The sequence below is a fragment of the Cuculus canorus genome, chromosome 2 (assembly GCF_017976375.1).
Source record: "Cuculus canorus isolate bCucCan1 chromosome 2, bCucCan1.pri, whole genome shotgun sequence".
Lineage (NCBI taxonomy): Eukaryota > Metazoa > Chordata > Aves > Cuculiformes > Cuculidae > Cuculus > Cuculus canorus.
In genome coordinates, this window is record NC_071402.1 from 149,198,924 (window position 1) to 149,223,840 (window position 24,917).

At 36.6% G+C, this 24,917-nt stretch overlaps 1 protein-coding gene across 4 annotated transcripts in view; it reads right to left on the bottom strand.

The window, feature by feature from the left end:
- Positions 1 to 24,917, bottom strand: part of WDR37 (WD repeat domain 37) — a 46,003-nt gene that overhangs the window by 12,841 nt on the left and 8,245 nt on the right. For all 4 annotated transcript variants that reach the window (XM_054058721.1, XM_054058724.1, XM_054058723.1 and 1 more), the window contains 10 exons: positions 23,855 to 24,032; positions 20,038 to 20,134; positions 17,448 to 17,543; positions 17,233 to 17,297; positions 12,055 to 12,190; positions 10,673 to 10,744; positions 8,213 to 8,257; positions 6,468 to 6,544; positions 4,935 to 5,172; positions 4,261 to 4,402 (listed from right to left, as the gene is read on the bottom strand). In XM_054058721.1, the coding sequence (XP_053914696.1) occupies positions 4,261 to 4,402; positions 4,935 to 5,172; positions 6,468 to 6,544; positions 8,213 to 8,257; positions 10,673 to 10,744; positions 12,055 to 12,190; positions 17,233 to 17,297; positions 17,448 to 17,543; positions 20,038 to 20,134; positions 23,855 to 23,992 (1,106 nt within the window). In that variant the 5' untranslated portion in view covers positions 23,993 to 24,032. The remainder of the gene's footprint in view (positions 1 to 4,260; positions 4,403 to 4,934; positions 5,173 to 6,467; positions 6,545 to 8,212; positions 8,258 to 10,672; positions 10,745 to 12,054; positions 12,191 to 17,232; positions 17,298 to 17,447; positions 17,544 to 20,037; positions 20,135 to 23,854; positions 24,033 to 24,917) is intronic.

Consider the following 24,917-nt stretch of genomic DNA (forward strand, 5'->3'; position numbering starts at 1 on the left):
TGACTGAATCGGAACACCTTACAGCGATCTCACAACACAGAGTATCAAGAATAAGACTGCTTTCCAACAGGGATGCCTAATGACATTGTTGCCTGAAAAGCAGGCATCTTCCTCCATCCCTATGACCTGGTCTTCCATGGATAAAGCAGGCAAATATCAGGATATAAAAATTACATCTTGCAGAATAAAGAATGTGTGAAAGCCAGCTGAATTTGGCAAACCTGATTGTCCGCAAAACTAAAGCAATTATTAGTCTCCTGGTAGAGAATGCCATTTTGACATGAATTCCCAATCCACTAGATGTCAGAATCCAGCCCAGCATCCTAATCAGCAGCTGAAGTATTTTTACACTTTTAAATTCAGATTTTCCAATATGTGTAGGAGTCTGAAGATGAAAAGTTGAAGAAGCAAGACATTTGCAATTCTCTAGTTTCAGAGTTCTGAGGATGAAGCACAACTTGCCATCCAGTTGTATATTTAGAGACATACAGACAGCAAAGGAACAGGAACTCTCCCTTCTGATCTCCTACAGCCATACAACTAGAGTGAAAGGAGAAAGAACAGGCTGAAGTCTTGCAAGTGCTACAAGCCACCTTGTTCACTACCATACAAACACTGGGATTAGCAATTCGGAGGATTTGACAAGGGCAAAACTGAAATCCTTATCACTGGAAGAACCTAACATAAACTATCAATTCTACTAAACATACCTCTTAACGCAGAACTAGTAACAATGCAAGGAGCTCCAGACTTATATGCCAATGACAACAGATTCCTTCTGGCCTTACAGGAGGTTGATTTGTTTTCTTAGACTATGAGTTGTAGACTATAAGAAACATTCTGCTTTGAATAAAGCAAGCAGCTACATGCTTAGAACATCGAAATAGTAAGTGATTTCTTAGTCCACTTACTTAAAATACAACCAATCTCTAACAGCTGCTATATAGACACCTATTCTGACAGAATACCACTTCACAGTACGAGGCAATGCACAGCAACTGCTTCCCAATGTTATACGTCAATTAACCTTATAACAGCACACCCTGCATATAACAAGATTCATTAATCTCTCAACACATCAGCATCATTCCTGTGGATGTTTTACAGGATAATGCGCCATTTTGACTAAATCTTAAGTCTAATTCATTACGGTTAAGTGGAAATCAGTCTACCCACGTACATCTTCAGTAGGTAAACAGGCATGGGGGACACAAACCCTGCAGCTCCAAGCAGGTTTAAAGCCTCAACCCCCTCCCAAAACTCACACTTTCTCTCGGTGTCAGGTTCACTAGGCACACGCTGCCTGCGCCGCTCCCCGTTCAGGCTCGTCCCGCAGGAGCCCCCGGCTCTGGCTGCGGGGCGGCGGCGCCACCTGCTGGCGCTGCGGGGAGAAGCGCCCGGCCCGGGGGGAGCCGGCGCCGGGGAGGACCGGCTTAGATTCGGAACCTGTGGTGGTTAGGATGCCGTGACGGTCTGGATCCCACTGAGAAGGAATGAACATGAACCAGCCGACTGACCGCGAGCCAGCAGCGGCCCAGGTGGCCGCGGAGGCCAATGGCGTGACCAGCAGGACGAGGGAGGTGATTCTGCCCCTGCACTCGGCACTGATGAGGCCACACCTCGAATCCTGTATTCAGTTCTGGGCCCCTCACCACAAGAAGGATGTTGAGGCTCTGGAGCGTGTCCAGAGAAGAGCAACGAAGCTGGTGAGGGGGTTGGAGAACAAGTCTTACGAAGAGCGGCTGAGGGAACTGGGGTTGTTTAGCCTGGAGAAGAGGAGGCTGAGGGGAGACCTTATTGCTCTCTACAACTACCTGAAAGGAGGTTGTAGAGAGGAGGGAGCTGGGCTCTTCTCCAGAGTGACAGGGGACAGGACAAGGGGGAATGGCCTGAAGCTCCGTCAGGGGAGGTTCAAACTGGATATCAGGAAGAAATTTTTCACAGAAAGGGTCATTGGGCACCGGCAGAGGCTGCCCAGGGAGGTGATGGAGTTACTGCCCCTGAAGGTATCTAAAAGACGGGTAGACGAGGTGCTCAGGGACATGGTTTAGTGGCAGACAGGAATGGTTGGACTCGATGATCTAAGAAGTCTTTTCCAACCTAGTGATTCTATGATTCTAATGTCGGGAGGGGATAGGATTTGAGGGTTTACGGCACAATAAACGCTGCATGTTGGCCTCATGATTGAGATATTTGGAATCCAGTTATGTCGGTTTAACGCATTAAGAGCTGACGCAGTGAAATACACAGAAATACCAGCTGCTCCACGAGCTTTAGACAGCCATTCATCAGGTACTATTTAGCAAGAGGCTGCGAAAATGTACGATGAAGGACCTTAAATCATGAGCGTTAATGACTGCAACATCCAATTTACAGAACTGATTCCAAGAGCCTATCAAAATATTAAAAGCTTGGCAAATTATTCAAATAGACATTCACAAAAGCCAAAAAAATGTCTTGTGTGTATTTTCCAGTCAACAGATAAACATTTCCCTCTATGCTGCTTAATGTGAGAAGACTGTTAGTGTTGATTTGAGAGTCATTTAAAAATATTTTGCCAATAGGCAGTACAAAAATGGACCAAAATAAAATCCTTCGAAGTATGTTTTCACTGTAAAATGCCAGGCTCCTGTGTCCCTTCTGACTGCACTCCCCAGTGAAATACTCGTCTTCCGTAACGGAAGCATCTCTTCAACAAAACGGTGCTGAACAACCTTAGCCATTAAACTGTAAAGTCAGCTTTGGGACTCTTAGAAGTCAAGAGTGTATTCAACGAAAAAAGCCTGTGTCAACACTGAGAAGTCACACATTCAAAGAACAAAACCGAGATAGAGGATACAACAGACACACACAAATATGTAGACAATGAAAAGCCAGAATAAGGGTGACCTAAGAGGTTGCTCAAGTTCTGTTTCATCCATTAAAAAAAAAATAAACTCCCTAATAATTTACAGGTCTCGGTGACAGAGGCCAAAGTACCAGCAAACACCTTTTACAGTATACACCATCACCCCCGACCAACACCGTTTGGTCTCGGCGTACATATGCAAAGAAACACTAATGTCAATCATGTTCCTTTGCCTGAAAAAATGTCCTAGGATAAAGCAATTATTTAGTCAGAAAAAAACAACAGGCACCAATGGACACAAAAGCTTCCAACTTTTACAAGTTGTTATAGAAAAAGCGATAAAAAGGTACAAAAATGATGGAATGAAACAATTCTAGGATGCAGACCACAAAATTAAACTTTCACTCCTATCAGAAGAAGATGACTACTTATATGGGATGATTATCAAGCACTGAATAATTTATTAAGCTGAGGAGTCCAAAGAGGGAGGATTTAAAGAGGTTTTACTCCATATATAGGTTAGCCAGCACCTCGGAAAATGACAAAGTAGATAGTGAAATTCAGTCATAATGCAAACTACACATTTTAATTAAAAAAAAAAAAGTAGAAACATAAACAAGAATTTGTGCTTTTTATTTTGAGCTAGAACTATCACCTTATTATTTGAAAATGGGAGGTGAAATTTGTTTCCAAAACACTGAAGATCAAACATTCCCAAATCTTATAAAAATATTGCTTGGATAAAGTATTTCAAAGTCACTCTTGCATTTTCCATGCATCAGAACTCTGATTAACAGAAAGTTCAGTCAACACCGTAACACAAATTTTCATGACTACATCTGCCCATATTCAACAGCAGCCAAAACCAAAACCTTAAAGCCTACATGGGCAACTAAAAATGTCACACCAAAACCACCATTTTGGCAGAACATGGTAATCGGTGCCCTTACTTTAATTTCTTATTTCCTGTACAAATTAGAAGCTTTAGCCTAAAGAGTGAAACATAATCCTCTTTATTTCCCCCCGCTGATTTCAAAGAAGTAATCTCTATTTCTCACCACTATGACAAGGTAATCCACTTCATCAATTGCATTACAGCAATACCCCTAAACTATAGGCAGAACCAATGCCTAAACCAGCCCTCATACCTTGAGCTACCTTTAATTATAAGAATTTTTATCTAGACTTACCAATACCACACCACGAGCCCTGGCTACTGTTTTGAAAATTAAGTAGTGCTGTATTACATGTGAAGGAGGACAGCTAGGGGTTTCTGTGAAAAATCAGTCTCATAAAACAGCAGAATGAACTTAGTACCTCAAAAAGAGCACAGGAATTTTTGTTCAGAATAGCAACTGAATACATTTATACTTTCAGAACTTCTAAAAACCTGCAAAGAAACCATCACTTACTCTGTGTGGCCCTGAAAGACATTCACAGAATGGATAGAAGGATCTCTGAAATCCCACAGACGAAAGGTTGTATCGCGTGATGATGTCACCACAAGGCGTTGAGTGGGATGTGTACAACAATGTGTTAGTTCTTGGTCATGCCCTACAATCACAGATGAGAACATGTAAGGTAATGAAAATAAGACATTTCATTTCTACATACACTTGGAATGAGATGCTGATGATTTTTTTTCCTTTCCCCTAAGCAGTAAAAAATAACAGTAATTCTGAACTCTTAACATTAGTACTGCTGTAAACATCTAGAACCATTTTTAAACATAAAAAAAAGCCTGTACTTGCTTTACACAACTATTAAGTAGCGATAAGTTATTGCTATTTAGTATGTCATAAACACAGCAAAAGCATTTTGCAAGAACTATTATTTGGCTACATGCAGTTTAAAAACAACTACTTCTTAAGATATATAACAAGCTTAAAAGAACACAAATCTATGCTCAGGGAATTGACAAAGCCAGAATTGTAGAAACCATTACAATAATGAGCCACAGCCCAAGTCTTGTACACATTCAAATCATACTCCAGGGAAACAACTTACTTTTTCCAATACTTCAGTATCTACAAGTAATCCCATGTATAAAAACAAACCACCAATTAATCTTTTTGTGAGTGAATACCTGTAAGAGAATGGACAAGTTCGGAAGTCTCTACATCATACAGATTGGCAGTCCTATCCCATGATGCCGTCACAGCTTGCTTCCCCCCAACAAGCCAGTCAGCTGCTATGACCACTCCTTGATGGCTTTTGAGTGAAGTTAATGGAGCTCTGATAGGGGGACAGTCACTGGAACCATCTCCATCTACATCAGGTTCATCTTTATCCGAGATCTCAACTTCATCTTCTCCAGACGTTTGCTACAAAACACAGGAGAAAAACGATTTAGTCTAAGTGGGAAGGCATGTCTTTAAGATACAATGTACAGTGTAAATGCTCCTCAAAGCACATGTGGGCAACTTAATCCTGTAGAATCTAGTCTAATCAGGTGCTCACTATCAAAAACATAATACTACGGAGGCTAAATGCAGTTTTAATGACTACTTCATTTTAAAATCTCTTCTAAACCATTTAGGTCTGAATAACTATTCCCTTTACTGTTAAGTCTTATATTCCCCTCACCGTATTACTCTCAAGTTTCATTGCAGTGCATGTATCAAGGGATGCTTTCCCTTTAAATTTTTAAGGGTAGGAAGCATCTAACAGGACACTGATTATTTTAATCTTTCAGAAGACAGTCCTTTACAGTCTTATTTTTACGCATTAGAATCAAATTAATTACATCAATATTTGTTTGCTGGTCGATAAATCATCACTGCGTAAACCGGATGCAAAACAAGTTGTTTTGCTAACCAGGAAGCACTGATCTCTTATTTCACTTATGCGAGACAAATATGCTTTTCTTTCATGATATTTGTATGTGAAAAAGATAACATTGTACTTCTCTTCCAAAATAGAAACGCTAAAACCAATGAAACAAACCAAACATCCTCTATTCATAAGCCTGTCTCATATTATACAGCCATCTCCTGCTCCTACTCAGCTTACTGAAAAGCTCACTCTATAAACTATGTTGGTCTTCACAATTTAGTCAGGGTGCTTTTAAACCAAACACTGCATTTGACAGTCTACAGTAAATACTGACTAAATAAAATGTCAGACAGTGTGATGAGTGCTGGCAAAAGTTGATTAGAAATAAAATTTAAAGATTCAATTAAATGCAATTAAATGCCAAAAGTACATATCCTCACCAGTTTTCAATTCATAGCAACTATAGCTAATACGGGTGCCTCAGTAAATTAAGCTAAAAGAATTCAATCACTTTAAAAGAACTTCATTATCACTTATGATTTGAACGATTAAAAAAAATATGCAACAGTTCATTTACTTACACGTTTATTACCTTGAACAAAGGCAATTAAAGTACTTGCAGCTGCATATTACATTCTGCACCATAGATCTCTGAAAGCATGAAGTGAGGTTCTTTTGAAATAAAGGCTGAAATATGTTAATCTAAAAATCCCACCTTTTGCAATCCTGAAATCATGTATTTTTTTAATTATGTATAAATTTAACATTCAGTTAACATTCATAAAACCTGTACCCGATCAAATTGCTGTGCAATTAGTTTACTTGCAGTAAGCTGATTGCTTACATTGCAGTCTGCAGTTGGCTGAGGTGTAGGCAACTGTACCATGTACCTCCAGATGTGAGCTGTCTGGTCCCCAGATGCTGGAAAAGGGGAAAAGAAGGAAGGGAAAGAGAAAGCCTAAATAAGAGCATTTCCAAGGACAATATAAACAAGATTAACGTTACACTTGGCAATGCTGCCTTGAGTTGCACCTTTTTGTAACAGATACCATTATAACCTTCTTGGTAAGCAAGCCTCAACATCAACGGTTATTTTTCTGGCTTCAATACTAATACAAACATAATGCATTATGCAAAATATAGGTAGCTACCAAATTAATCATTCCTAGAATGAAAGCATCTACTTAAAATACTACACATCAAATGATTAATATCTTTGCTGTTCTAATAAGTAATATTTGAAGAAGGCATTTAATCCGTCAACAGGTGCCATCCTTCATTTGTTGTTTCCGAAAACACCGCGGTTCCTCTTCATTCAGTGATTTCTTCTATTAAATGATTTTAGCGTGGTTTTAATGAGAAATCAGAAACAGCAAGTGTGAAGCTATTCTGCTTCTCCCTTAAGCAAGTGAACTAAACTAGCTACAGCTCAGGAGGTCCCATCCAATTCTAGACTTTATTTAGTTTTACAGTAGACTTATTCATTATTATCTAAGGAGAAAATCAAGATTCTCCTTGTTATGGGCAGAACAAACATGCTTTAATACCTAAGGGTACAGTGCTGAAAGTTCTAGATTGAGAAAAAAACAGCTTGCTATGAGCATGCATGAATCTGGAAAGTCCAATGTACATGAAAGCACTAGGGATATTCTCTCATCTAATAGACCAAGTAAGAAGGCTAGAAGAAAGGTCAGCACTATACTGTTTGTGGTGTCAGTATTCTGGATCTGGGAAGACCTTTTATCGTAATCAGATCTAAACCAATCAAGTGACACTGAAGAACAGGTCCCCTGAAAACTTTCAATGGAAATATTTGGTAGAACCACGTCTCAGAAAAATAACGGAAGTACAAAATCTAGCTATGGGCAGTTTTTCTTTGGGAAGTTGGTTTGGTTTTTATAAGGCAGTTTATATAGCAACATTGTTTATGGTACTGAAATGATGACTACAGTTAGCATATGAGACCAGCCAAACAGCCTTCTGTTACCCTAGACAGAAGGCATTCTATTCCCTGCCTTCCTTTAAAGCGGCCACTGTAGATGCACAAAGAAGCGGTGTTTTAATTTCTAACCTCAATAATAATTATCCCCATTTTACAGAGACTTGCCTAATAGCAGCAGATTGAAGCCAGATCTCTCTATTCCCAAATCTAGTGCCCTAATTGCTGGACCATACAAACCGCAGCATGAACCATATCACACAGCTTTCAAGCCTGAAGCTGCCCAGATGGTATTCTCAGTTCTGAAAACATCCTTACAGTCAGAATCCTATTTTGGTGTGTTTTCTCTGCACACTCAAGACTGCAATAATCTTTCCTTTACTTTTGGAAACATCATGTATTGCAAAAGGTTTAAGACGTATGATTCCAAGTGTCTGTTTTGGAGCAGATAAGCACAAATTGCAATGACAGGACAAACAGATGAAAAGATCTAGCTCTGATTTGTTATAAGAATATATGTAAGAATAATTCATTGACAAGGATACTGACAAAGCAGAAAGAAGAGATGCTGCAACCCAAAAGACACCAGGAAATTACACTTATTTTCCATCACGATTAACATACTCAGCATATGAAAAAACTTTACATACCTGTAAGAGCCACTTGTTCAGTTGGATGAAACTTTATGGAATTTACTGTGTAAAACAAAGTAAAGTTTTAATCCACTATACTACAAGAACTATTTCATAATGTTTTATCATTATAGGCATTGAAAAATCAAGAAGATATCAGTTTTAAGTAATTTTTAGTATAGCAATCTCCTAGGTGAGCTAAAGCACAATGATATTTTGAGTATATAAACCTATGAAGTATCAAGGAAACCAGCATAGTTGATTATACAACAATACTTGTTTTCTAGCAAGTTACTTCTTGACTCTAATACAAGGGTTTCACGTTATAAAAGATAAACCACATTCAAATAGTTGAGCATAAGGTGACAGACATAATGCTCTGGACTTCCATAAACAGAATTTAAGTATTCGCAACTATTTATAACATAATGAAAACTTACAATATATGACATCAACTTTCTGATTATTGCTTAGGATTGCAAGAACAAATTCCTAAAAGCCTAATGGAAATAACACAAATTAGAATTCCGTCTTCCACTCCTACTAAAACAATCATGTTTTGACTGCAAACAGTCCTCTAAGAATTCTATCATCTACAAAGTGCATAAGACTCAATTACTTTTCATTACTAAGCACTCTCATTTGCAAAATTCATAAGCTTCTCTTCAACAGACCGTCACGACCAAACTTAGAAACCATTTCCATCCATCACACAAGTAAAATAGATGCCTAAACTGTCAAGAGTGCTGTCATGAGTCTAAAAATACTCTTTAAATCCCTCACGCTGAAATAACACAATGGTGCACCAACTGCTGGCACCCCACACCTCTGCCCCATTTCAAATCAACTGTCAAACTTACTAAATCAAAATACATGATTATTTATATAATTTATATAAATTTATATGTTTTTTACAAATTATAGTGTATGTAAACTTCATATAATTTTATTTTAACTCAGGTTACACACAACTGTTTAAATACAAATTAGAGCTTTTATTATTTTCATGGTTATCCAAATAGCAATTTAAAAAAAAAAAACCCACACAAACTACTGGCATACAAATGTAATAGACCAGAGTTTTTAAACATGACTTTATGGAGGCTAAAGGTACCCTCTCTGGGCAGCAAGCAACCTGAGATAGCTGAACAAATTAAAATGTTAGGTGTTGTTTCTATTAGTATCATTGTGCTGCAGGAAGTAGAAGTCATACAGAAAGGGGAAAAAAAAAAAAAAGAACTCATGGTTGAAGCAGCAAACTTCATGTAATGTCCTAGCTGAGTTACTTAACCAAACCTACCAGGTTACAGGATCACAGAATGGTTTGAGTTATAGGGGACCTTAAAGATCATCCAATTACAATCACCTCCCACTAGATCAGGCTGCCCAAGACCCCATTCAACCTGGCCTTGAACACTTCAAGAGATGGGGCATCTGCAACTTCCCTGGGCAACCTGTTCCAGTGCCTCACCAACCACATCGTGAAGAATTTCCTCCTAATGCCTGTCTACTCTAAACCTGTCTCTCTCCAGTTTAGAGCCATTCCGCCTTGTCCTATCACTACATGCTTTTGTAGGAAGTGCCTCCCCAGCTTTCTTGTAGCCCCTTCATGGACTGGAAGGTCGCTTCTCCAGGCTGAACAACCCCTACTGTCCTCATATGAGAGGTGCTCCCGCCTTCTCATCATCCTTGTAGCCCTCCTCTGGACCCTTCCAACAGTTCCATATCCTTCAGTAACAATGTTCTTCCCTTTCTGAATGCATGACTAGACCCTAGGGTACCAGGAGTACCAGGGCTCAACTCTCAACAGCAAGTTCAAGTTGTGGAAAACCTCTCCACCTTTGGTCTATAAGATGCTATATTTTTAAACTGTTACAAAATAGAAAGTGCTTGTCAAATTGGACACCAGAAACTAAGATTATTATCAAAACCACTTACTATGCTGCACCTCTCCACCCAAAGAGAAGTTTTAAAACATTGTGTCTGAAATAGTCATTGTAGTGTAGAGGAAGACAAATGCCTATAATTAATTAACTGTCTTCAAAACAAGATTTTAATACTATAAAACAAATTATATATGGGATCACGCATTAATAAAGAAATGCAAATAGTCACCCAGTATCTGCATCTTGTATTCTAAACCTAACACAGATCCTGAAAACCAGTTTGTTTCTGGTTACAGAAGCTTCTCTTGTTCTGCATATGCATGAGTCCTCAATGAGTTCTGACATCTAACTCCTGAGTGTCATAACTATGCTTGTAAATTTCTTTATATGGGCCTGTTTATTCATTGCGTATTACAGAACTGTCTCAATACGCCCCTTTATAAAGATTAATGGAACTTCACAATTGACTTGTTAATGGTGTTGGCAAATCTGCAAGTGAAACCACAATAAATAATTTTGTAATTGTCCCAGACACCTCCTCCCCTCCCAAACACATTTGGGTTCCAGTTTTCACAACATGCCCTTATCTTACCTGATCCAACATGCCCTACATACTTTACAAGGCACTTCCCTGTTTCTATGCTCCACAGCAAAGCAGTGTGATCTACAAAGAATAAAAAAAAGCAGCTGTAAATAGTTATAATTGCATCATTTTCACTTCTAAGTGGTTTAACAAACAAGTTATCTTCAAATGTAGAGCATATTATATGAAGTAGACTTGAAACGTAGAACATACCAACTTATCTTGATTATTACCTTACATATATATATATGTGTAAGCTTCCTATCATTATAGCTTAATACACACGTCCCAAAAAAAGTAAAGGTGCTGTCCCAATCGGATTAATTTGCAGTAAGTATTGAAAGGCAAATTCTACTTCTGATAATTTTCCTAACTTGGCTAAATACTTACAACTAATGCTCCAACTGTGTTACGTGAGATTTAGAAAGAACACAGAAAGCATTCAGTAGCAAAAAAGTCAGGCAGTCACTATAAGCTCTATGCACAGAAGTCACAAATGAATGCAGATCACTGCAGAGCACTATGAAAACTTACTTAAAAAGGAAATCATTAGCCTGCCACACCTCAAATTAAATAATCAAAATAATGCTGAACTGGAGAATGTCTGTTTCCAAGTTAAATCAGGACAAAGACAAGATATCTCACATAAAGACAAAATGTGCCCCTCATTGGACAATTAAAAATTATACCAGTTCAGTTTATGAAGTACAGGTTTCTGGTCTGTAATATTTATTTCTAGTAAGTGCCTTCAGTCTCTGTTCCAGTTTCAAAAGACTATCACTTCCAACTGACTCATTCTACCTGGTTATGGTTTCCCTAATAATTTTCCAAAACCCACAAGACTCTACATTGATTTTTGATGGTAGTCAATTTAGTGCCTTATTCATAATACTTGTTCCCTCTCTAAAGTAGAGAGGAAAGAATCTAATAATTTAACATAAGATCTACAATTAAGATTTTCAGTTGCCCCTAGATCCTTAGGGAAAAGCCAGATGAATATAAGAATGCAAAAATATGCAACCCATGACCTTAAAGGATAAACAGTACTACAGCAGAAACTCTGTGGGGATTTCTATTCTGTGTGAGAGACCTCTCCAAGCAAGCAGCTCTCCAAATCACCAGTTTACATCATCCAACCAGCTAGAGGTGACACTAAGACGTGTGATCTGCATGGAAGTTAACAGGCACATACTTCAGAAATATCAACAAGAATGCCTGAACCTTCTAACTGCATCTCAAAGAAACTGTAATTTAAGAATTTTTCTGAACTTCTTTAAATCGACACTTTCAGCATGGAAGGTAAGTATTTAAGTACGCTTCTGAACTACCTTTACTGTAGCTTAGGGACTAAACTAAAATTTTCTAAATATTCAAGCAACACAAAACTTTACCAGCAGACGCAGTTCCCAACACCACTGGTTGAGTTTTCGCGACACTGACATCCCAAATACCATCCCTGTGGCCAACGTATTCTTTTACCAGTTGACAGATTGCCCTTGATGTTGTAGTTTTAAAACTGGAAACAATCTGAAATAGCAGAGAGACCAACATATTTTTCCACACTTACTCAAGATTAAGTAATTACCTCATATACAAATAGATACTAAGTTTTTCACCATAATTCTTCAGCACTATGACAGTTCACTGTTGTCAAAAATTTGACATTTGATGATAGCAAAGTGAGTCTGGATGCAAACATACCTTTTAATTTTTTCTCCTTTTTTTCTCTTTTTATAACACCCCCCTTTTTTCCTAAACACAAGGTAAACTACTCTATACTACAACAACACAATCTCGTTGGAGAAATGATTTGTACAAATGTAGTGTGCTTCCCATTCAGTTTAGGTAAAGGATTATAATTTAAGAAAAATAAAATAAAAAAAAAAAAATTTCCTTGCCTACTCCTAAAGAAGTACATTTGATAACTGAAAGACACTCCATGTTATCCAGAGTAATGTCTTTGAAAAAAAAAGTACTTACTACATAATTCTGGTAAAATCTATAAACATTCTCATTTAAAACACTCGCTGTTTTTCTTCAAAACTGCACAAAGCTAAGCAAATCAAGCACATGCCCATTTGCTTTATTAAGCTTTTTTTTAAAAGATATATCAAACTCATCTAAACATTTGATTGAAGAGCACACTCCCTCAAAGTCAATGCTATGAGGGGAAAAAAAGAGAAGACTCATTAAATCTAAATTAGTATGTGCATAAGTAATACCAAACGAGAGGAATAAAGTCTAACAAAAATGGTAAAATTGCAAGGCGCTTTAGTACAGGAAGGCTTAAAACATCAATATCTACAGAAGGAACAAAACTCCAGAAATTCTGCATTTTCAGATGAAAGGAGAGTGCAATATTTGATTAAAAAAAAAAAGTTTGTCTTGATGGAACACTTCCAGAGACAACTGAAATCAAGAGTGGTGAAAAATTACTTTAGAAAGCAAAAACACTGTTAAAAATAGCCTATTTTCACCCCACAAGCCTTGAAGATCATAGCTGTTCACTGAGGAAGACTATCTGAAAATTTTTGTTATAACTAAAACGAAAAGACAACTTCAATTTATGAGTACTTTTTTCTGCATGTAATTATGGGCACGTATCTATCTGACCGTTTAAGCCAGAACCTTTAAATGCATCACCACAAATCACATTAAGACTTATCTACAGCTTAGTAAAAGTTAGAAAACCAATTATGTCTAAATTTCAGATACAATAAACTAAGGTCGAAATCCCATTAGTTTTTGGTATAAAAGGGTCTTAAGTATGTCATTAAAGCAAATTAGTTGCAAAAAAGGTTTTTAAAAGTTAAAGAATATCTGCAAGAGCATTCCAAGTCCTGAGCATGTCAACTTTCCAATGATGAAATGATAATGCCCTATTTGAACTCCAGCTTAATAGCTAATATGCGTTTCAGTTTCACAGCAGAAGGAGCAACAATCATTCAGCATGTACTGAAAATGGCTTAATGGTAAAGATAATTAGTTGAGCCATATTGCAGTTTCATAGGCCTTGAACACAACCCTACAGACAACTTTCACAGCGAGTAGTCCTTAAACTAAATGGAGTCACGCACGAGAAGTGGAACAGCAGAATTAAGTAAACAGCTAAGGACTAATATAGTGCTCAGCTCAACTTCCACACCTGAATTTTTTCAGCTCTCAACTGCACACTTGAACTATGCTCACACTATGTCTTTCTAATGTTGAGTCAAATCCTCATGCAAAAGTTTTCTAGGAAAACCTCCCACTCAAACACACACATATTTTCCAAAGCTGCTGGAGAGTGGTTTCATTACTCATTTAATGGCAAGGCTGTATTAGCAGTCCTGAATGAACACATGGAAGACTGGAGTTCTAGAACACTACCTAACACTAAATGCCCAGATATATGCATTTATTTATCACACACTTCTACTACACATCTTTTTTTCCTTTCTTTTTTGCTGTCCCTCACTTCACATAGCAGTAATTGGACAAATGAAATAGTGCCTGGATTACTTCCTGGTTGCTGATCCACAAAAGAAGGGAAAGGAAATACTTAAATATTTAATATGCAACTTCCTAAAAGGAGGCTTCCACACCGCAGAAAGTTGTCAAACATAACTTCAGCAGACCTCCAATTATCATATACAAATGCAAATAAGTAGGCAATCATATCTGAGTGTGTTTCAGCTTTGTCTGTCCTTTCTTAAATCCATATAGTTTCAAACACCTTCTTCTATACAAAGTTTTGTTAGTAAGAAAACAACTGTTTGCCATTTAAACAATTGAAAACTGACTACAAATTGAAACAACTGCATAGCAAACAAATTGAAACACCTTGTAAAAATGTTTCTTAAGTGGACAGGACACATTAGAAATAAGAATTAAAACTCAGTCAACTCAGGACCAGTTCAGCAGCATTACACTGGCTGGATGATGTAATTTCCTATGGAGCAACATTAAGCAGTGAAGTCAAAAACTACATCTTCCAATAAGATCTATTCCCTTCAACTGCTGGGTGAAGAATCACCTTCCTTTAAGAGTTCTTTTCCGAATCCAAAAGACTCAGAGATCCTGGAAGTTAAATTTATGATGGAGCTAGTTATATAATTTCAGTTTATTTTAGGATTCTGCATAAACTGTTAATGTTTTCCCAATGTCTTAACAACTGTCATATCCAGGGATTGTTATCATCAGCAATAACCTCTTGTTAACATCAAAACATGAATTTCACAGTGATTCCTGCATCTACAAACAACTGCAATTAAATACAGGATCTTGTCTATTAACATAAACAAAAAATTATTTTTAGTGTACCAAGCACTAAGTCTCCTCAAGTCTCTTTGGGACTTGGGCACTGGTGGATAAATCTGGCTGCTAAAAGCATCCTTTTCTACAATGAGTTTTGTCACCTTAATATTCAGACTCCTGACCTGGATAAGGGATAAAAAGTATACAAGTATGGGAATTTTCTATGAAGAACCACAATTAAGCATGTTTACCTCAGCATTTTCCCCAAGAAAAGAAACAGATTGCTTTAGTCTTAGCATGTTTTACTAATACTGAAGCAGTCAAGGATCAGCTTTCTTATTAGAACAAGTAAATATCGAAAGCTCCTTTCAGAACAAATCTAAACTCTTTATATGTTGGCAGTGAGAAAACCAAAACAATTGGTTTGTAAAACTTAAGTCTCTTCTGATTACCCACAAGGAAAAAGAAAAAAAATAATTTAAAAAAAGACTTCTGACAAGTTTTAAATTAGGAACACAGGGCATACAGTAACAGTAAAAAGGATGGACTGAGGAGAAAAGTTGTTATCTACTGTTTCACTGAATTTGGAACAAAACTGACCTTCGGTAAACGGCACTGTCCATTTAATGCTCATACAAAATAAAGACATAAGAATTTCAAAGCTGCTGAACTTTTAAAACATCATTTTCCCAGGTACGGTATTAGGGAACTCTAACTGCACCCAGTGAGGATACAGGCTGAAAGACAATAGTTTGTTAGAAGCTTAGTTACAGTCTTACCTGAATTTTGGCTATAGTGTCTTTGTGGGTAAAAAGGCAGAATGTTACAGCTTTGACTCTTCTATGTAGGAAGGAAGAAGCGACTGAAATAAAGCCACTCCTTGAAGTCCAGAAAGGTTTCAAATAACACACTGGACGGAGATGCTCTCAACATTATCATTTCCCTCAGCCCTCCTCTCTACCTCCCAGTAAATTCTGATTCCAAGTAGTGGAAAGAAATATATCTGTTGGTTATCAATTTATATAATAGATACATATACTGTCTATAATAAGGTATGAAATTCTTCATGTTCTGCTACTCATGACCACTTTGCTGTGCACGCACAAGAGAACAGTGAAAAGCAAAGCAGTTACTCAGGAGTCTCCACCTGTACTTCTCAGCTTTCCATGCTGAAGTTGGGAGGTCCTCCTGCCTGTCTTGCATAGGGAAGAGCATGAGCGCTACATTGGAAGGAAGTAAAAGAAGGCAAGTATTTAACACGAGCCTTAAAAAAAAAAACTCACACAACAAAACCTCCAACCTACTACATAGGAGGTGTACTAATACTATACTGTCCTTATTAACATCATGTTGTTCTTATTTAAGTGCCCCCATTACCGAATTCATCAGTCACTAACTCTTAAAGGAACAGGCAACTCTATGCATCAGACTGGCAAGAATAAAAAAGAAAAGTTTGAGAAATAATAAAATAAAAAGGAGATTAAATAAAACACGGCAATTTAGATCTATTTCACCATATTATTCTTACTCTTACTCTCAAACTTTCAGACTCCTTAACAGATGGTATTTCCAAGGTACTTATTCCATAGCCACACATTAGCCTGCAATAGAGGTCAGCAAAGAGCTGCTTAAAAAGTTTATTCATGCACCAGATCCCAACGTGGCTTCCTCACATTTCATTTACTGTTAATAATATATAATCAAATGACCCTGAGATAGTGCAAAAAGAGCAGCAACTAAGTTCTCTATGAAAATTAAAATAGGAGAGGAGAGAGAAAGAAGAAAAGAAACATAAACCACATGCAGATGTGCAAAATGAAAAATATTCAGAAAAGGTAACTGTGCTAAGAGACCAGAAAAAAAAATCACTAGGTCTAGCTTGCAAGGCTTGCAACATAAAGGAAACAAACCACTCTAGTCTCAGAGCCAAAACATAAAACTAATTTTAAAATAAAAAAAACTGTAGTAGAATACATATAGATGCCTACTTGAATCCCCATTTCAACTGCAATACCCAAATCTTTATTCAGAAATTCACTATCTACTAAGTTTTCTATTTCCCTCGTGAAACTGAAATTTCATACATACACACATGTACCCTCTCTCCCCTCCTACATTCATTCTTCAAATAAGATGAGCAATTACTGTAAAAATGTTATATAGTGTGGTTGAAGTAATAATGGGCAATTGATGAACCCAAGATAAAAATACTGTTCCTCAAGAGGCAGGCTTACTTAAAGAATAGCGCTACTCAGGTTAAAGAAACCACAATTTACAACTTCAAGACAGCCATGTTAGTACACATAGATAAGCAGAATTAGTTTGTCTCATACCTTGCTAGTTGATGCCTTGTAAGTTGTCTTTAATTTCTGAGAAAGCTGACTGGTACTATGACTGGCTGTTGCAACAAAAAAAAAAAAAAGAAGATATTTCAAATGCAACATTAACTTCTTTGTATAAGTAACTGGTATTAATTCCCTTCAATAAGATTCTAAGTTTAAAGTAAATTAAAAAAAATCTAGTTCAGGAATTTTTGTGGTTCTCTTACCTTTTGTTTTCAGTTGTCCTTTGCTCAGTTCAGCTCCATCAATTGTCTGTCCTTCACCTGCTAAACGCTCATTCAGCGTATCAATCTCTCTACGTACTAATAGTAACAAAAATACACATTAACACAAAAAATTGAGTATCATTAACAACATCAATAACATACTATTTAATAACATACTATTTAATAACATACTATTTAATTTAAGAATTGTTATGTTTAGTAAGTAATCTATTTTACGCTAAGGGCAGGAAAAGACATCAACTGTGATTTTATAAAGCAGGTCTCACCAAGACATAGACCAAGACTCGTGCTGAATTTTCCAAACATCAACCTTGACTGAGATTCCAAAGAACATATTAGTGGCTTCTAATTACTGTTACTTTTACTAACAAATGTGGCTAAGGATTAACAAAACAGCTTCTGTGAAATATATGGCACATCTGTATTGAACAAAATCCAGCAGAAGATAGAAAATTCACAGTATCAGAAATATTTTAGCCACAGAATTAGTATGGCATTTCTTGACAAAGATTTTATTAATCACAAAATCACATTCTCCTCTGAATGCCTGTTCACTGTTAGCTGCAGTAAGAAAGGCCGTGCAGCAAATGTACATCTTTATACCTTGAAATACATCAAAAAAATGTAGAATAACATACACATTTTACATTCAGGTGCTTTAGAAATACTAAATATGATCAAAATATTTTTATTGTACATCAGACAAAGCATGTAATTGCATCAAGAGTACAGTTTTCTGTCAATTATTCGTAACTCTCACCAGTACTATTTCAACACAAGATAGTGACAGCATAGCTAAAACAAACCAGGTACTTGTAAATGATTTCCAGTGGCTGGGCAGGGTTAGAGTTGCTCAAATTCATTTTATAAGTAACAATTTCAGTGGCTTATAGCTTTTTCTCAGTATCTGGGCTGACACTCTAAGTGTTCTCCTCAGGTCAAATCTTACTGAGAGACTTTAACCAAGCAGTTTTTCACTGTTCTCAAGAGTGACTCTTTCCACAAATTCTTAGGACTCCTTTAAAACAAGCCACTTACTCCCAAGCTTTGAAAAGTAGAATATGACCCACCAGGAGTAGGATTCTTGTCATTTCTGAGAAGTTCACTGAAGTCTCAGTTCTAAGCACTAGAAAAGTTAGTCTACACTTCCACACCACACACAAGTGCTTGAAATGAGCAAAGCTAGATTGTCTTTCATGTGCTCCCATTTGAATAAACCCAAATTTTTGTAAAACACCTACAATTCGAAAGAGGAGTAAACAAAGAGACAGGCTTGTAATAACAAATGACTGAAGTAAACAAGTGAGGCAGATACAAGAATTGCCTGAAAGGATTAAGATTGAAGCCTGGAATGGATAAGAAAAGAAAGAAGCTAGAAATAAGTTCTAATAAGGGAAAGGAAATGTATGAACATGCAGGAAAAAAAGCCCGTAACTGCAACACTACTGTAGGAAGTAAACCAAGAACAAGAAAATAACAGACTAAGCATCAGAAGAGAAAAAAAAAGAGAAATTGCCAGGGGGGTGGGAAAGAGACCAAAAAGTCTAGGAGCAAACTAGAACCACCAGGTGAAGAAGGAAGGCGCAGAAGAAATAGAAATGGAGGGTACAAAATTATTGCTTGTTTTCTGACAGTTCTGAAATTTGGGATGGGGTAGAAATCCCTACTGTTCTCACTATCAACAGTCAGTTGAGCGAATTGACACTAAAAAACGTGTAGTGTTGATAGCCTTTAACCAACACAATCTCATTTGAAGAGAATAAAAAGTCAGCACAGTTTCAAAAAGCATGCAAGAACTTTAACATGAGTGTTTAGCTCTGAGAACTGATTAGGCATGTAAAAAAATTTGACTTGGAGATACTCTGATAGATTTCACAATACAGAAGCCAAGCCATCCAACTCAGCTTCCAAAATGCAGCAAGGAAAATTGAGCAGAGGCTCTACTACATGACTGCCTGTACAACTTACTTTGGATCCTCTTACACCACCTTGGATCACTTACATTACCATACGACTGCACCGTCATTAAAAAAAGTAACATTTTTTGCACATATATCTGGATTTTTTATCCAAGTCCTTGACTTCAAAATTCATAAAGTTTCAGGTGCTGGTTAGGCGACGTACTAAGTAGTATGATCCAAATCTACCATTATTTTACACTTTTTCAAGTAAGATACTTTTCCAACTCTATTTCCTAATAAAACATAATTAAAATTGAGCCTATAAATATACAACAAAGCCGCAAACTTAATGGCTGAATGGAGTTAATGACAGATTAACGTGGTGTATACTAGAGCCTACAATGACAACAAGACAGCTACTTCACTTTCTTCGCCCAAGAGTCAAGATGATGTCACACATCAGTTCTCACTACTCATGTTAAAGAGCTAAGAAAGTGACTTTTCTGAAAACATACAAACTCCAACTTTAGTAAAAGTTGAAAACAAACATCAAGTTCCTCACAGAAAAGCTACACTAATTCACCACAGTACCCAAGGTGTCTCTATTAGCGCTACTATATCCTAAATCCAAACAATTCATAAGTTGCTGGAAAAAAACAGATACTCACATTCCAAATTTTCAATATACAGATTTTCAAACTCTCGCTCTATTTGTCCAAAAAGTTCAAGGAGTGTATTCCGAATAGAAGATGGTAGTTTAGAATCCTAGAAAGGAAAATATCAGGGTTTATATTTTTCTTTACATACTTTTATGTAGTTACTCTTCAATCTTAAACCGATTTTAACAGTTCTCTCTATCTCCCAGCAAGGAGGGAAATTAAAACTACTACTAGAAAAGCAGCTTTGTGCATCATAGAATTATTAATTTTACATATTCTTTCTCTTCCAAGGGACAGAACTCAAATCACTTGCAGGATTTTCTTTGTTTTTACCAGTGGAAAAATATAAAACCAAAACACACAACTCATTACAAACAAAGGTGAGAAAAAATTTACAATACAATGTCAAGTTCAAGAAGAAAGAATACCTTTGGTTGACAAACTACTTCAGAAGTTTACTATGCATTCAATTACAAAGTTATCATCACAAAGCACCTTATTACCAAAGCTTGAGACAAACAAACCTTTTAAACTTATTTTCAACATTTACCTACTCTTGTTACTAATCATAAGTAAGTGTGAAGGAAACTGCACTTTCTAATCCTCCCCTACCCAGCTATTATTCAAGTATCTCTTCTTCACAGAAAGTATTTTGAAGTAAATCCACAGAAGAGGGCTGGGTTATGGGTTTTTTTCTGCATCATCAACATAGCGATTCCAAGGCACAAAAATAAGTACGTAATAAAACCACTAACACAGGATTTATACGATCTGAGCCCAATGCACAGCTTGACGACAAGTTTGTTAGCAACTTATTTAAATTTTATTCATCTACCTATAAAACAGAGATCATCATCACATTTTCTCTGAAAAAATGCATACCATATCCAAAAGAAGTAAATACCAATTTCTGTTGGGAGTTAAGGATTTCACTGTAGCAATGATTCTGTCAAATAATGTTGAGCAAACAGTGAGTAAAGCAGAAGATAAGAGACTGCAATACATTGAGAACTTAATACTAAGAGACAAATTAAAATGTAAATCACAGCACGCTACTAAAAATAAAACAGGAGAAAATACAGTCATTAGTCTAATAACTATAATCAATTAATCCACTACAATTATGGATCAAAGGATGAGACATCCTTACTCACTACATAAATAAATTCTACTAAACCTATTCTATTCTTCAGTTGCTGGTGGACCACAGTCTGTAAATTGCCTTACGGCACTTACTATTTATCTAGGTAGCCAGCTACAAACTTATTTTAAAAGAAGTTTCCACTTAACTGAGTCTTATCCTAACAATGAAAAAGCTCAACTACTTTTTTGCATGTCTAACCCATCGTCTCAGATTTCAGTAAGATGACATCTTATTACTGGACAAACCTGTAAACAATGCAGCTGTTTTCAAAAACTGAGAAATATCTGTGCAATGAAACAAGTTACCAAATTTCAAAGAGAAACTGATATGGTATCATGTATATCATATTACTAATATATCAATGTTTACTTATCAAGTATACAGGGAATGTGCTCATCAGTAACATCTACTTTTTTTTTTTTTAAACAAAGCACAGGCATGTAATTTCAAAACCTTGAAATCATCAGCTATGGACAAAAAAAGAAAACTGAGTCAGCTTCTGCCACAGTACAACCCATTATTTTAAGTCTAGAAGTACAGAAGCAGCACTACTAGCTGGGAGTACAAATGTTATAGCACAGGACACCACCCAAATTCCAATGAACTTGATTATGCAATGCAAATTCAAGGATGGCTATAGATGGTTTCATTCTTAAGTGTTCCAGCAAACTCAAATCAAAAGAAATTTGTTCTATTCCTATAAACTAACTGAACTGGGAAGAAGTGGGTGCACAGCAGCAATCAGAGGGCAGAGTGCACCTCTTACCAAGTTAGCACTCCACACAGCTCCAGACTGCATCCACTACACAGGCTAAGAAAACTGGTTCCATTCCTATAAAATGACTGAACTGAGAAGAAGCACGTGCACAGCAGCCATCAGAGGGCAGCATGCTCCCTCCACCAAGTTAGCATCTAAACAACCAGAATTTCATCTCATTCACATTCTAGTTCATACAGTCAATTGTCTTCAGAAACAATTAGAAAACCCTATCATGATCCTGACTTTGTAAGTTATTTGTAAACATCAAATTTAAAGTGAAGAGCAAAAGAAATCACTAAGAGACATGACATAAAGCATACATGCTTCACGCGTAATTCAGTTTCATACCACTTTCACAATTACTTTAAGTGTGGCACTGTGCTGAAACAGGCACTGTGCAAAAAGAAATGGTCCTATGCTTCTTACGTTCTTCTAGGATACTGCCTTCTGAATCTTCACATGCCTCTCCCTTGAGACAGTACTTTTGTTCATGCATTCACAGTTAACCAGAATGTGAAACAAATGCCCACTAAAATTAACTTAAAACAAAACTGATTAAATAAGAACAGTACAAATTAAACATTATTAAGGAAAACTCTGAAGTTACAATAATTACTTCTGACTCAATTACCCAACAGTTCCATACAACAAAGTTATGAAAGAAACTAAGTTATCCTACAACTTCCAAAACAGAAAAAGAGATGCATGAAAGGTTTTCAATCCAATCCTCAGAGCCTGAAAGCATAAGCAAATCTAAAACTGTGCCAAAGTCACCAGCATAGTAGAATGTATCCACTTCCATTACTCTCTTTAAGGATGGCATTATTTAAATTAGATTATTAAAATACCATGTAATAATTTTATCTGTTTATCTGAAAAAGTACTTATCTGGACAGCTCCACTGTGAAGGGGCATTAATACTCGCTACTCATTAGAATTACTGGCTGCTACAGATTAAAGGTCAACAAAATTAAATAAGATTATATGTAAAACATACACATATTACATACAGCATAATATACTTACAGAGTTTGATAAGAAATACTATAACAGCTTAATATTTTGGTTTCCTACACAAAAGTGACAGTATGCCTTGACCTCTTAGCTGCCCTTCACCTCTTTCCTGACATAAGGCTGTAATAGCTCAAGTGCATGGACAGTTTTCTACCGTACTGCTTACATTCTTTAAGTTCTAGATGACCAGAAGCAACAACTTAGAATCTGTTAGTTCCCAGAAAACTAACACTGTAATTAAGTGAACAATAGATTCCACTGAAAAAATATTTTAAAATCAGTCACAATACTGAGAAAACACAAGGTTTTCCCTTTAAAGTAGCTGCAGAGTCCAGGAAGCAAAGTTTCTCACAGCTAATTACCATTAGCATTTCAAACCACCTCTCTGATAAAAATTAAGTTTTGCACTATCTTTGCCAGGCCCACATTAACACTGCATAATCAACTTGACCATAAATAGTTTTCAAACTGCTATTTGCTTATCTGGCAGCACCACTTCAAACACTTTAGGAAGGTGCCTTACCTACAGTTAATCTCAATATTGTCAAGTGAAGCACTCCACGCGGCTCCAGACCACATCCACTACACAGACTAAGAAAATCAGAGAAGTTTAGGGCTGTTTTTCTCTCCCTTAATACACAGAAAACCATACCTTCATTTGAGCCAAATTAAAAAAAAAAAAGTTAGCTCACACCCCTGTCAAGCTGGCAATATTTGTTTATTTTATGGAAAGGAACGCAGAACAGCATTCCCACTAATACCTTCCCTATCAGAGTTGTAAAGACAAACAATTTTGGTTTATTCATATTCCTGGGTTACAACTATTCCAAGTTCAAATTTCTCTGCATAGAAAACACTCCTCATAAAAAAGTTAAGGAAATTACTCAAGCAGCAATGTATTATCTTACCTGCCCTTCCAACATGTCTCTCTGCAGTCCTGCCCGTTCTTGCTCGGAACTGTTGGTTCTTCGGATTGAAAGGCTATGCGATTTACGTTTCTGCTTTGCTTGGCGAGCAGATGCACAGCTTCCACTTTCTATTGGCATTACTTCAAAAAAACAGCTTCACAGCGGCTCCTACGATAAACTAAGGACAAGCATTACAAATTATAAATTGCTTTGCCAAACTAACCAGAGCTGAGAATTTTTTTCTCCAGATAGAAATATTTAGTTGTACTAAATTTTGGAGTTGTTCGGGTTGTGATTAAACAGAAGCGATTCTTCAAACATTAAGTTCAAAACCACATATGCATATATGTAAATAAAGTGGAATCACTTCTGCTTTACTTATTCATTAGCCAACAAAGATCCACAGGAGAAAAACAAATCCCACTACCTTGCTCATTTTGGAGAACACGAGCAGAGACAGCCCCAAAATGCTTCCAGAAAACAACTATTATGCATACTATATTTCACTGAAATGCATGCAAAATAAAAACCCAGCTGGAAAATGAAAGCAAACAGACATGATAATTTAGGGACACTGCCAGGTTAAAAATGTATTATGTAACATTAAGTGTTAGCATACAAAATTTAATCAATGTGCTAGTTCACACGTAAGCAGAAATTAATTTTAACGTCAGAAGTTCTGAAAACTACTTTCCACCACTGACAGCTCACAGCTTCACTTTCTTGATAGCAAAATACCCATGAATTTATGAGAAGAGTGAAGCGCACCTGACTTACCAAGCTGTTGTTGCTGTTAATTCTTGTCAGCTTGTTAAAGCCAAATATGCACTTTAATACCCCTAAAAAACACCTGACAGTATCACCAATTAATATTACCATGCATGATCTACTGCTTTTCCCATTCAAAAAAAATCAAATTGTATTTGATTTCTTTCATAAACCTGGAGAATATGTTCTTTACTGTCAAATTCTTATTTTTACAAACTTTTTATTATAGTTGTTGTTGGGTTTTTTTTAATTTAAACCTGATAGTCAACAGAAGTTATTTTTACCTCCATGGTGT